At 46.5% G+C, this 13,506-nt stretch overlaps 2 protein-coding genes across 5 annotated transcripts in view; one reads left to right on the forward strand and one right to left on the reverse strand.

The window, feature by feature from the left end:
- The window catches only part of CTBP1 (C-terminal binding protein 1), a 236,430-nt gene extending 228,849 nt beyond the window's left edge, over positions 1 to 7,581 (reverse strand). For both annotated transcript variants that reach the window (XM_058023766.1, XM_058023765.1), the window contains exon 1: positions 7,555 to 7,581. The gene's annotated coding sequence lies outside the window, so the exon portion shown is untranslated. The remainder of the gene's footprint in view (positions 1 to 7,554) is intronic.
- Positions 7,582 to 8,323: 742 nt separating this feature from the next.
- The window catches only part of MAEA (macrophage erythroblast attacher, E3 ubiquitin ligase), a 47,757-nt gene continuing 42,574 nt past the window's right edge, over positions 8,324 to 13,506 (forward strand). Inside the window, exon 1 of one of the 3 annotated variants that reach the window (XM_058024190.1) lies at positions 8,324 to 8,342. Coding sequence is in view for 1 of the 3 variants with exons in the window: in XM_058024188.1 (XP_057880171.1) it covers positions 8,423 to 8,491 (69 nt within the window). In the remaining 2 variants the exon portion in view is untranslated. Of the gene's footprint in view, positions 8,343 to 8,362; positions 8,492 to 13,506 lie in introns of those variants that run through there. The other 2 variants (XM_058024188.1, XM_058024189.1) reach the window with 2 other exon arrangements.

Here is a 13,506-nt window from a genome sequence, read left to right on the forward strand (position 1 = left end):
GAAAAAGCCTCATCAGCACTATGACGTTTTTCTGGCAACATTTTATTATCAAATCACTAGTATTTTAATTATTTTTAATGTTTTAGGGCTTTTGATGCAAATATGTCAGTATCCAACATGTGTGCTGCTGTAAGAAAAAATATTGCTCATCTGAAAATTTCATCAGTAGATATTGAAGGAATTACCATTACACCTGTTTTGGAGATGGAAAACAGAAACAGGTGAATTGATCTGCCCTAATCCAATAGCAAAGAAAGAAAAATACTATTTCTTCCAATTGCACTATTCCTATCCATTAGGTTATACAGCATCCTGTGCCTGAAGTTTTAGGTTGGTTGTTCTTAAATATAAAACATCCTAATAAAGGAAGATGATAAAACAATTTCAGAACACACTGAAAAGGAAATTAATTGTTACACATCAATAGCTATATCTGAGTTTTGCTCTAGATATGGAAGCTTTCTGCTTCAATCTAAAATAGCAATCTCTACATAAATAAAAATTTCCCTGAGAAATAATAATCCATTATTAATACCGACGTACCATTCCATAAATGTCAACTCCAACATGAAGAAAAAAGCAAAATGTTGTCCACTGATAACAGCAATTCAATACTTTTTCCTCCTCTTGCTCCTTATTAGCAGAGGATACAATTGTGATACAAAAGTGAACTTTTAATACTTTTGAAAAAGTGACAATTTAAACAGAAAAATGAATAAAATTTGTTGACCATTGCTATAGTGAAAACAATTTGTAACATATATGAATTTCACTGTTGTTGGGTCTATTTCTTATGATTTGGCCTGAAGTCCAGAAGCACACATTCCATTCATGGGTTTAACCAGCAGTGTTGCTCAGTGATAGTGAAGCCAGTCTCCTGAACAGGTACCTGATAACACCCTCTCACAGCAGCTGATAAGGGAAACTGAGGGATTATGACCCACAAAAAGCTCAAAGTATTTCCTAGCAAATCCACAAACACCTTAAAACTCGTAACACCGTGCTTCTAGGCTGTGTTCAACCAGCAGTTCCCCTGCCAGCTCCTCATAAAACAAGTGTTTTACAGCCTCAGTGGGGGCAGGCAGGAGTGGAAACCCAAAACTTTACAGGATTTCATTAAAGATGTGTGTAATGCATTGCCAAAACCCCAGTACACTTCAGCACCTATTCCTAGAAAGCTGAACACACCCCATGTCCCCAGATGTCTCTGCACTCCCACAGCAAACGTACTTTTCCCTGTTAGAGGGAACTGTTCCCTCTGTGCTGGAAATTGAACCTGACCTCTCCCCTGTTTCCTAAGCTTTCAAATTGCTAATCACTAATTAGCATCTCTGGTGGCTCTCTCAGAACCAGAGTTTTATGTGCAAGCATGGCAATCCTTCCCATGCCCCTTGGAGCTGATCAGCATAATCTCAAGTTCTTCCCAGAGAAGCTCAGGATAACACTGAAGCCTCCCAACTCAAGGAAAATCAGAAATGTGGTCCAAGTCTCTCTGGCTGCAGTCCAAACTCCCCCAATATTTACCAGCTAGAACACTAAGCTCTGATTTTATTTCCTATGACCACCATTTTTGAAGTTTAAAAAAAAATCCTAAACACATATCATAGACATGCTTAAAAATAGGAATGCGAAGCAATCCAAATAAATCAATATTGCTTCATTCTGCATAAACCTAAAATTCATTCACTCTTTACCTGATTTTGTGCTGTCACTTCATAATGTGAAAATCTATGCAGGGTTCTGCTTTTGTTTTGTTGGAGTAGGAGGATTATTTTAATATGCAGAGGATTGATTTTGTTCCTGTATGCATGAGCTGTTGATATTCCCAAGCAGAAAGACTCCTTTCAAGAATTATCATCAATATATATTACAAGAGAGTGTTTACTTCTACCCTGCCTCTCTTTTAAAAGCCTCCACAGTGTTAATTCCCAGAGCAAGGCTACAGGTCTCCTACTCAAAATTTCTCTTTAGATTTTCTAATCCTTTTCTCCTTAATCTCCATTATACGAAAAGAAACCCACATATGCATGGTCTGTGGGAAGCTAAGTAACTTTACCTCTCACCATAGTTACCACATCTGATTTAACCACTGGCTCTGGACATTGAATCATTGTCCTTTAGGATTTCAGATTTTATTTGTGTATGCCTCCATACGTTCATCAAGCATAAAATTCTACAACCAGACTGATTTTAATATCGTTAGTAGACGATTACATTTCAATTTATGCGACTGTAAGATAACATACCATCCACCTCTGCTATTTCTGTACTGTGTACTGCTGTTTTCCAGGATCTCAGAAGCAAAAATGTTTAAATGTTACGTTATTGACAAGGCTTTCTGTCTAATCCAGTTCTTTGAATGATTCTAAAACAATGATACATTCAGATTTTCATTAGTATGCTCAACTATTCTATTAGACTTTTTTGTTTCTCATGGTAACCAATTTTATTTGACTTCACGGAAGCTGTTCAAATATTTAAAGGCACTCCGAGATGGCAGGAGTTTATCTCGGAGCATACATGATGTGTCACAGATATTCCTTTCCTTGCTCTTTTGGATTCCCCCCTTCCTGCCCCCTTCAAAAGCAGCAGCAAACAAATGAGAATCTCGACCTGCCACACTGCACCGGGAACGTGCTCGCTTCATCTGTTTATGTAAATATTCAAGTTACAATGGGCACATTTCGGAAGCAGCAGCTCGGTGGGTGAAACAGATGCTGCTTACGTTCCTTCATATGCACCGAACGCCTGTGCCAGAATGGCCAGGCGCAACGCAAGAACTAAAGTATAAACATCTGCAACACCTCTCTGTTTTCTTAACATTCTTTCACGCGTTTTCTTGCTAACTCCAAAAAGGCTCGACGGTGTAAAACAGAGAGAGAGGGGAAAAAAAAAAAAAAAAGAAAACAAGCCGACAACAAACAGTGAAATTGGAAACATCTGCGAGATAGCTACGGAAAACGGAATGAAACATGAATAAACAAAAACATGGCGAAAGTGGCCTGGGGTTGTTACACTGTCAGATCATTTTTCCAAGCCCAACATCAAGGCTTTTGTTACAAGCAAAGCGGTCATTTGCATGGAGAACCAACAGGGCTTGCTCTCCTTGGGCGGCTCGGCGGCCGTGGCACACAGACAGACACACAGACACACACACAGACAGACACACACGGCGGCCGGCTCGCAGCCGGAGCCTCCCCTCACGAACACCGCGGCCGAGCCCCGGCCCCGCCGCGCTCCGCACCGCCGGCACTCGCCCCGGGAAACGCGACCGAGGGATGAAAAACACGAGACGAACCTTCCTTAGGAGCGCTGCCCCAGCCGGAGTTGTGTGTGTGTGTGTCTCTCTCTCCCTCTGCTCTGCTGTTGCTGACAAGATCAGGCTGAGATTAACAAGTCCATGCTACTCTGCCAACCTCGCTGCTCCGGCGGCTGCACGCACGCCGGGGGCTCGCAATAATACCAAACTTTGGGAAAGTTAAAAATGGAATGGGTTGGAGCAACGTAAAGCAAAATGGCAGGGAAGCAGAAAACATTGCCTGGGCAATTATTGCAGCAGCAAGCAGGGCACTGCTCTGTAGTCAAGGCGGTGTCAGCACTTTCTTTCTAAACCCCCCCATTTTCAGGGTGCTGTAATTCAGAAAGGAAAAAAAAAAAAAAGAAAAAATGCTTATGGCCAAAAATATCGCAGGTAAACCCTCTTCTCTTTGCATTTTAAATCACCCACTTAAACCATTCAGAAAGTTACAGGACTCTGTGCACTTCTCAGGCAGTCCCACATGCCTTTTTTTATGCAAATACAAGTCTTTTTTTCTTAAAGAGGTTTCACAAGAATTTGACCTACATTGTGAATGCCCCCTCCTTTTTTTTTTTTTTTTTTTTTAATAAAAGCAATATAAAACATACCTTAACATCGAAACCCGGTTTGCATAAACATGGGATAATTTCTAAGTTCTGCACACACATTGCCTGAAAGGTGCCAGACTGTTACCAGAGATATGAAAGTGCTCCCACAGATGACCCAGCACAGCCTCTACTGAGGTCTCAACCCCAATTCATTATGGCAACTTGGTAACCCAAACTGCTGAGGGCATGTGCATTTTCCCTGGATAAGGAAAGGGTCCTTATAATCATGTTAAAATAAGGAAACAAAGTGTTTGATCTGTATTTACTACTTTACAACTACACTCTAAACAGTGACACATCAGGGCAATAGCTGCTGCTGTTGTTAATAGCAGGGTTTTGGTGGTGGGGGCTTTTTCTTTTGTTTGTTTGTTGGGTTTTTACTCAGATACAGAAATAACACTTTTTACACAAGCCATTTACACTGACACTTTTCAGTTATGTTTAAAGTTACAATAACAAAATGAAGGGAAAAAAAACTCAAACCATGAACTATACAGGCATATTGCTACTTTCTTTTGAAGTAAAAATACAGCTTTATTGTAAAGTGTGTGCAGCAGCCTAAGCCTGCTGGGCAGGAAAACCAAAGCCTAAGTCTTGGTTGATATGGAATAGCCAAGAAACATGGAGAATCCACGATAATGGGCAATACCACCACACCCACCTGCTCGGAGGAAGAGAACTCTATAACTATGGTAGAACCTGTGCTCCTTCCCCCTGAACCAGCACAGGCTGCACATTCCTGCCTCGGGCCAGTCTGGTCTGCAGATACCACCAGTGATGGTGACACACACACACCCAACTCTGCCACCTGGCACTGGGGTCACGATGGCCACCGAGAGGAAAGAGAAGCAAGCGTGGTGAAATCTCCATCCACAGCAGTTTTCTTCAGTGTATGAAAGCAGAGCACTGAGGGTTCTGCTCTGCTCCACCAACTAACACACAGAGTGTTTATGCTCCTGAAAGATACATCATTTGCATGCAGTGTTCAATGGCAGGCAGATGTTTTTCTCTGATCATTAATCTGGAGCAAAGCGGAAGGCTACTGGAAACAAATGAGTGAAGTTCTCCTAAAGGTTTGGAATATTCTCTGCACACTGCTTAAGTTAAACCAATTGCTAATTCACAATAACAAGACACTGAACGAGGACAAACATTAACACATTATGATTCAACTGGACAATAGGAAGTTCAACTGGACAATAGGAAGAAACACAAAATGGAAGCTGATTTTTCATCTTCCTTTTATGACACCAGGGGACAAGTCAAAAATAAAGAAGATACGGTACAAAACTTCTTAGTAGATCCAACTTCATACTTCCTATTGAAGAATAAAGTAGTAGGATTTATAAGAACTCTAAATGCAAAGGTATATAGGCAATTAAACTAAATTTAATTAAATTAAGACTCGGCTTTATAAGTTTGTATGGTAGGTTAAGCAGAAGACATATATTAACCTAATATTTAAGAAAAAAGTACAACTTTAGTATATTGATGACCATACCCAGGAATAACAATAGCCATAAATATTGTGTTTAATTTAGCAGGAAACCACACATTTTAACAACATCAAAAGATCATTAGCTTAGCTCTCACCCCCACATTTATCATGCCAACATTTACACTATAAACCCACAGCTGCAGCCCAAAGCTGAAAACATGCCAGCAATATGCATAGGTTGTATCAATATTTGCACATGGAGCCTTGAACACAAATTAGTTGACACTCAACACTTGAAGCTTTCTCTCTGAAGTCGCAATATTTAAAGGTTAAAGATTAGACATGCTCCCTCTTGTGTTAAACTAAGAATACACGAATGCATGCTGTTTTCTCTGACATGATGGTTGCTTGGCCATCTGTTCCATCAAGCAACCCCTTTAGCTCTGGCTACTCACGTCTGACAGAGCTTCACCAAAACCCCTCCAGTTTAAAGGCAGATACAGTCTGAGCACATAACCTGTATCCACAGAGTGTCTGTGTTACATTAAACTAGCTACCGTATTATCAGAAAGGACCATTAAGAGATTACATGTAAACAAAACCTGTTGCAAATAAGTGTCTAGGACAAATACACACATGACTTGATCAACTACATGGCAAGTCACACTCGTTCAATCCCTATAGGCATCACAGAGTTAAGGTATGCCAGGTTCAGGCTGCTCAGTACCATTAATCATGGGGAACACTGAAGAGCAAATTTCCTTCTAAATATTAGCTTACAGGATGCTGAAGACAGACAGGAAGAACAGGAATATTTTACAATGCCACATAATTATGTTTGTAAATACAGCAACAATTGAGCAAAGTTTTCAATCCTCCACCCAAGCAGCTCAGGGTGAACCATTCCCTGCACAGAGCCTTAATGGAGTCAAAATCCCCCTTATAAAAATCCTCTTGCAGGATCTGGTCCCAAGATCGTGTCTGGACACGAATGCTAATCCCAGGTGTAACTAACACAAAAGTTTTACTAACACACTTCACAAACAAAGGCTTTGCACCTGGTGTGGGCTTGGTAAATTATGTTTAGGCATACATTTGCTGGTTATGGTCAGCACAAGGCTGAATGCTAGGGCAGCTGTGAGTAAATATCAATAAAAAGTTAAGAGTCAAGAGCCAAAGAAAATCCAATACTCAACTACATGGCTTCCCACATTCCCTTTTATTTACCCCCAACCCTTTGTGGTGGACAGATACTTTCAGTGCAATGAGATCTATGCACATCAGAAATAATACCACTAAATATTCTCAGAAACATACTTGCTCTTTCAAACCAAGAAAGCTAAATGTGTTTGCTCCTCCTGGAAGTCTTGGTGTTTATTTTCCCTCAGTCTTCTGCAGACCGGTAAAAACATAACCACATTGTGCAGAGAGCATAAAAATCATCAGGGTTATTGATAGGTACACGGTTTGGGGGCTCTTTAAAGCTTCAAACTCAAGCAGCACACTGCTTGAAGCACATTTGCTGCCAGTGCATCAGGAAACTAAACTTTTGACATCGACTTCAGCAAGAGAATGAAGTTTGTATGTACCTCACGGGCCGGAGGTATGGGCACCTTTCCCTTCCTCTCATGCTCGCTGTGCTGCAGGTCCGCCCCAGTGCCCTGTGTCCCTGCGGGTCACAGCGAGGTGCCGAACACCGAGACACTGCCCAGAAAGCAGCTTTTACATTAGGACTGACACGCCAAGAGCGGTTTTATTCCCTCGCACACGCACAGAAGTAGAAACTCTGCGGGATTGCCTCCCTTTTCTTTTCTTTCTTTTTTTTTTTAAAGGAAACACTCACGTACGTCCGCCAGAGGAATTACTGCTCGCTTAAACCGGTGCTTGTCACCTTACAGGGACCGGCCAGAGGTCAGCGGGTCACGCAAAGCCTCTGAGCGCAGCCATGGAGATCCCCAGCCCGCCGGGATCCCGCCGGGAGCCCGCGCAGCCAGCGCCGCCCGGGACAGCCCCCGCTCCGCACCTGTAGCGCCCGGCGGCGCCGGCTCCGCGCCCGGCCGGGCTGCGAGGGCAGCGCCGCCCGTGAGGGGACCCCCAGAGCCCCCGGCGGCCGAACGGAGCCGCCCCCCCTCTCCACCCCGTCCCCCGCGGGGCGGGCGGGACCGGCCCGGCTGCGGCGGGAGCTGCGCCCGCCCCACGCCTCCGCTCACCGGGAAACTCGGCGCCGGCCCGGGGAGCCGCGGGCAGGGGGCTGCCGCCGTCTCCGCTATTTAAACCTCTTCCCGCCGTCTCCGCCTCACTGGCTCTCACTCGCTCCCTCCGCCCCGCGGAACTCACGGAGGCGGCCCCGCCCCTCCCGATGTACACACAGCCACACGCCGCCCGCCGCTCCGCCCGCCCGCCCCAGAGGCACGGCCCATTGGTTCAGCAGCCTGCCCGTCAACCTGAGAGGCTACAGCATTGGCTGGTAGCGCTGTCAATCACATCGCACCCCGCCCTGCGCCCCGCCCCTCCCCTTCCCGGACACCTCGGGGGTGTTAAAACGGCCGTTTGAAGTCACCAGCAAAATTTACTTTTAGGCCCCGCCCACTGAGCCCGAGAGCTGTTCTGATTGGGCCGTAGGTAACAGCTCTCTGCAGCCCCTGAGTGGCTGGGTGTCCATAACCCCCCCAAATCCCGCCTATCCCGATGCCGTCATCCCATTTGATTTGTCCGCGCATCTCCGCGGCCCCGCCCGTTCCCGCACCGCTGCCCATTCAGGCGCGGCTCCCCGAGCTCTGGGGCGGTGCCCACACTCACGGCGGAGGAACGTGAGGGAAGGCAGCCGCTCATTGGCCGGCGCGCCGTCGCTCTCCGTCCCTCACCGCCCCCTCGGAGCGTACCAAGCCGCGGCGGCGCGGGGTGGCGGGGGGGGGAGCGCGCGGCGTTGGTTCGGCCCACGTCCATGAGGGCCGGGGCGGGGCGCGCGCCGTTTCCCGGCATGCCGCGCGCGCCGTAGGTAGCTCCCGCCGGGACGCGCTGGGAAGGAGGGCGGGAGGGAAAGGAGGGAGGGGGGAGGCGGCCGGTGCCCGATCCAAGATGGCGGTGCAGGAATCAGCCGCTCAGCTCTCAATGACTCTGAAGGTGCAGGAGTACCCCACTCTCAAGGTGGGTGCCGGGCCGCCCCCGGCGCGGGGGGGAGCGCGTTAACGCCCTCAGCGTCCCGCCCGAGCAGCGCTGAGGGGGAGCCCCTTCTCCCCACCCCGTTCTCCCCGCCTCGGGAGCCCCGGGGCTGTGGGATGGAGGTTGGGAACGATTCCTATCGCGTAGTTCCCGCCTGTCCTCGTTTTTCCTCCGCTTGACATCTCGGCTGGTGCCGCTCCGCTGCTGCTGTTCCCATCCCCCTCCGCGGAGGGAGAGGGACGTGCCTGGAATATGCGGCTGTTCCCTGGTGTCTCCGTGCCCTGAGGGGACGGGGGAGGCCCCCGGGCCACGCCGGGGACACAAAAAGAGCTGGGAAGGAGCTGGGAGAGAAGTGAGGTCCTTGTGCTCGCGGGGCGGTGTGAGGGGGAGCGGGCTCGGACGGAGCCGGGCTGGGGGAGAGGGGCTGGGGCGTGTGAGTGGAATGTGCTCCCTCAGGAACACCGAGCACTGCCTGGAGTGCTCATCCCAGATGATTATCTGCATCTACGTGGCGTTGTTAGGAGACGTGGTAAAGGGGAGGGAGTGGAGGTGGCGGTGTAATATGGTTCCCTGGCTGCTTGGTCCCCCGAAGATGGAGATGAGCTTAAAATATAGAAAGGGACAGACGTACTGGAGGGCTGTGGAGGCGAATAAGCAAAATGCAGTTCGGTAGAAGCTGTTCCTTGAGATGCTGGGGCTGCCTGCGGGAGGGAGGTCCCCAGGGCTGCATCGGTGGGCTCGGGCTTTGAGCAGGTGTTGGGAGGCAGGTGAAGGACTCGCGGTGACCTTAGCGCTCAGTGCCCCGGGAACTGTTGAGCTGCAAGGATGGTGCTCGTAGGAATCAACGGGAACCTTTGTTTGAAGTGTCGTGGTGTGTATACAGGACGTTTGCCACATTAATAGCAGCAGCTGTGGAAGAAGGATCCCTATTGCAGAATGCCTGTTTAAACATCTCTCGTGTCAGGGTGTCCACGTTTTGCCGTGTACAGGAGATGTTAATGCAAAGTCAACTTTGTTGTGCTGAGATCATGCTGTCCTTCACACGCCGAGCATTGTGTGCTCTTTACAGTGTTGGTTCTGCAGGTTCTCTGGCCATGTTCTTCTTGTGCACGTCCTCCTCCACCAGCTCCATTCTGCTCGGGTCTGAGAAGCAGAAGGACAGTGTTGGTTCCCCTTTTACGTGTGAAGGCTCCTTTCTGTCACCCAGAAGTACTTTGAACCTGACAGCATCAGGCCTAAATTTTAAAATAGCTGTAAAGAGCTCTCTGGCACTTTCCATAGCCAGAACAATGTGAAGGCATTTAATGTTAAGAAGATCGTTTTAAGACTGTATTTTAGGTGTATTCCAGTTGTTGCCACAGCTTTGGTTGCTGCATTCCTGAAAAATTACTGGCAGTGAGGATCAGTGAGATTTTGTTTTGGTGCTTATGACTTAAGATGAATTGTCAAAGTGCCAGCCATTTCAAAGGTAGAGAATATTTTGGACTAATTATTTTATTTTCACAAGCATTCTTTTCCCCTAAAATATCTCAACAAAAATATACATAACAGAATGGAATGTTGTTTGTAAAGTTAGCAAGCTAAATAGTAAGAGGGTGATACACCCTTGCACTGAAATTCCTAATTTCCAAGCAAAGGTGATGTTTATTGACTCTTCCCAGCAGCCATTCAACTTCTGGGTTGTTCCTGTAATCTTTAGTAACATTTTTCATTGTTTAAAAAAACCTGCCAGAACAGTGTCTGCTCAAATCTTTTGAATGTGTCCTCTGAAATGTTCTTAGCTGTGAGTCATATATCAAAACATTTTACTGGTGGAGGTGAAAAGGCAGCACGGAGAAATGAACACTAAGGCTAAAGTCTACTAAAGTAAGTTGATATGAAATCTCATTTGGATCTTTAGAAATCAGATGATGCCTACAGGTTTCTGTGGGACTGAGACTGAATTTTTATTTCCAGTTTATTTAAATGCTGTGTAAAATGAATGTGTATCACTGAGGGCTTTTTATTCACCAACACAGTAGCTCAGATGTGTCTCTTGGAGCTCTGGACACTGGTGGTTTTCCCTTATGTGAGTAAAATAGAAAAGATTGCAGACTTGTATTTATATCCTTCCTGTTTCCTCCCTCTAGCTTCCTCATGCCAGCATCACTAGATAATAGTTGTGTAATAGTTCTACATTTACAGTGTGTTCCACAGAGCTTTTCATGTGAGAGAGTGCTTCAAACTGCAGAGGGAAATCCCTGCTCCAGAGCTCAACTGTGCCTGCTGCTGGAGTGGAAATACTTCAGCAGTTCAGCTCAGGGGAAGTAAATGCACTTCTTCAGCTGAATCTAGAGGAGCTCTTTAAGTGCAGAAAATAATTCTTGAATATTGCCCCCTGCTCCCTCCAGTCCCTTCTCAAGGACAAGAAGGTTGTCAGCTATTCTTCTACCAAACTGCTGTGGAATTTTTTTTCTTTTTTTTTTTTTTTTTAATCCTACTGATGGGGAATTCTGCTAGTCTCAGATGAGAGCATGTAAGATGAAAGCTGGCAATTTGAAAGTGAATGAATGCAAACATTGTTATCGGAGTTCTTTGCTGAAAATAATAAATAAGTGATGACAGGAAGCTGGATAATTCATCCATATCTTTAGAGTATGAATGATTATTAAAGTGATAGCAAGCTGTATAGGCTAAGACCCTCCCAAAAGTGGAAGACCCAAAAGCAGGAGTGGTCACTTTGGAAAATATTCTGGTCTGCAGGTTTGGGTTAACCGCTCTGCTACTGCTTTAAAAAAAGTTGCAACAGGAGAGTTGTAGAAGCACAGGATCTGTCAGTGCCTTCTCAGGAGCTGCTCTTTGGTTTCTTTTGTTGGCAGCTCTGTCAGGGAACATACTGGCAGCAGATTTAATAAGATACTAATTTCTCATGGAAATGCGATTTTTGGATTGTTCCAGGGAAGCACGCTGGGTTTCTATGAAGTGCATGTTGTGTCTGTGCTGGGCCCACAGAGCAGCTGAGGTTACCCCTCTGCAGACAGTCTGGTGCAGTACCAGTAGCAGCCCTCCCAGCAGGGTCAGCTGGAGCAGGCTGCTCAGCACCACAGCCAGGCTGCTCTCAATTCTCTTCCAAGATGGACACTCCAGCCTCTCTTGGCAAAGCTGGTCCAGTGTTTGACTGCTGGTGTGGTACTAGAAGAATGTAATCTTTTGTTGACAGGAAATTCTCTCTATTGCAGTTTGTGCCCATTGCCTGTTGTACTTTGATGGGGCACTGCTGAGAGGAGTCTGGCTCCATCTTCTTTGTTGTCCCCATCAGGGACATTCACACACCTTGACAAGGCTTCCCCTGGGCCTCTTCTGGGCTGAACAGTCGCAGCCCTCTCAGCCCCTCTTCCCAGGCCAGATTCTCCAGTCTGGTAGTGATCTCTCTGTACTCATGCCAGCGTGTCCATGTTTCTGTTGGACGGGGAGCCAGAAGTGGGCACAGCCCTTGGGGTGGCTCTGAGCCCTGGTTAGAGGGGCACGATCACCTGCCTTGAGCTGCTGGCAGTGTTTGCCTCACGCAGCCTGGGGTGCTGTCATGGGCAATTTGTCCAGCAGGGCCCCAGCCTCTGTGCTGCAAAGCTGCTTCCCGGGCTTTGTCTCCAACTTGTCCTGGTCCAAAGGGTTGTTATTTCTCTTTATTGAATTTATGAGGTTCTTGTTTGCCCATTTCTCCAGCCCAGTGAGATCTGTGGAATGGCACCACGAGCACCTGGCATAGTAACAGCTCCTCCTGGTTTTGTGTCCTCTGCAGGCTGGGGAGGTGCACTCTGATCCATCATCCAGGTCACTAATGGAGATGTCAAACATCTGAACAATCAACTTTTTACCCAGTGCGGCAGAAGTGCACATTAATTTTTTGCATAACTGGTAGCAGTACTTTATTTTTTCCCCATGTTTATAAGCTTTACTCAAGTGGGTTTTTAACCTAATTTTAAGAGTCAGGAGTACTTTTGTTAAAACTTTGAAAAGGTAGCAGCAAAAGTTGTTCAGTGAAAGTGGTTCAAGCAGGACTTAGGACAGAAGTAGCAACTTGCAGCATTTAGTTCACTGTGTACATCAGCATAAGAAAATACAAATACAGATCCTGATGGAATCATAGAATGGCTTCAGTTGGAAAGGACGTTAAAGATCATCTTGTTCCAGCCCTCCTGCCAGGGTCAGGGACCTTCCACTACACCGAGTTGCTCAAAGGCTTATCCAGCCTGGCCTTGAACACTTCCAGGGAGGAGGCATCCTCAGCTTTCTGGGCAGCCTGTGCCAGTGTTTTACCATCCTCACAATGGAAAAATTTCTTCCTCTCATCTAATCTAAACCTGCCCTCTTAGGTGGAAGCCATTCCCCCTTGTTCTGTCACTACCTGCTGTTGTAAAAAGTCCCATTGCAGCTCTCATAGGCCCCTTTTTGGATTATCTGAGTGCTTTTCAGACAGAAGGCTGGCAAAATAAGCTAAGCCTGATGTTGGTGACAGCTCTGCACTAACTCACCATGAACACTTCTCTCACCCTAAATCCATCTCCAGCCTGGGTGCTCTGACTCACCAAGTGTGTTCAGTGTCCGTGCCGAGCGTTCCTGTGCTGCTGAATAATGCACTTCCTGTTTTGACACATGGTGTGTGTGTGTCAGCAAACAAGTGTGAAATCTTTCCTACTGCTGTTGTTTTCCTGCACTGCACTCTGTTCTAAAAACACTCCTAAGAAAGAGCTAACACTGGCACGTTGTAAGAAGTTTGACATTGTGCAGTAGCTGAAGAAATTGGTTTCTTTTCCACCCCTGCCCACTCACTATAAAATACATTTTAAAATTATTTATGAAGGGAGAAAACCCAGTAAAAGACAGTGTGGTCATCACCTAGAGCTGTTGCTTGGTTATTAGTACCCCTTTGTGCCTGTAGGAAAATACTTGAAGAAAGGCATTCTCAAACATCTCACAGGGGATCTCCTGCTAGTATCTTCCAAGTGAACACTTAGCTGATG

This window comes from Melospiza georgiana, chromosome 5 (genome assembly GCF_028018845.1).
Source record: "Melospiza georgiana isolate bMelGeo1 chromosome 5, bMelGeo1.pri, whole genome shotgun sequence".
NCBI classification, from domain to species: domain Eukaryota; kingdom Metazoa; phylum Chordata; class Aves; order Passeriformes; family Passerellidae; genus Melospiza; species Melospiza georgiana.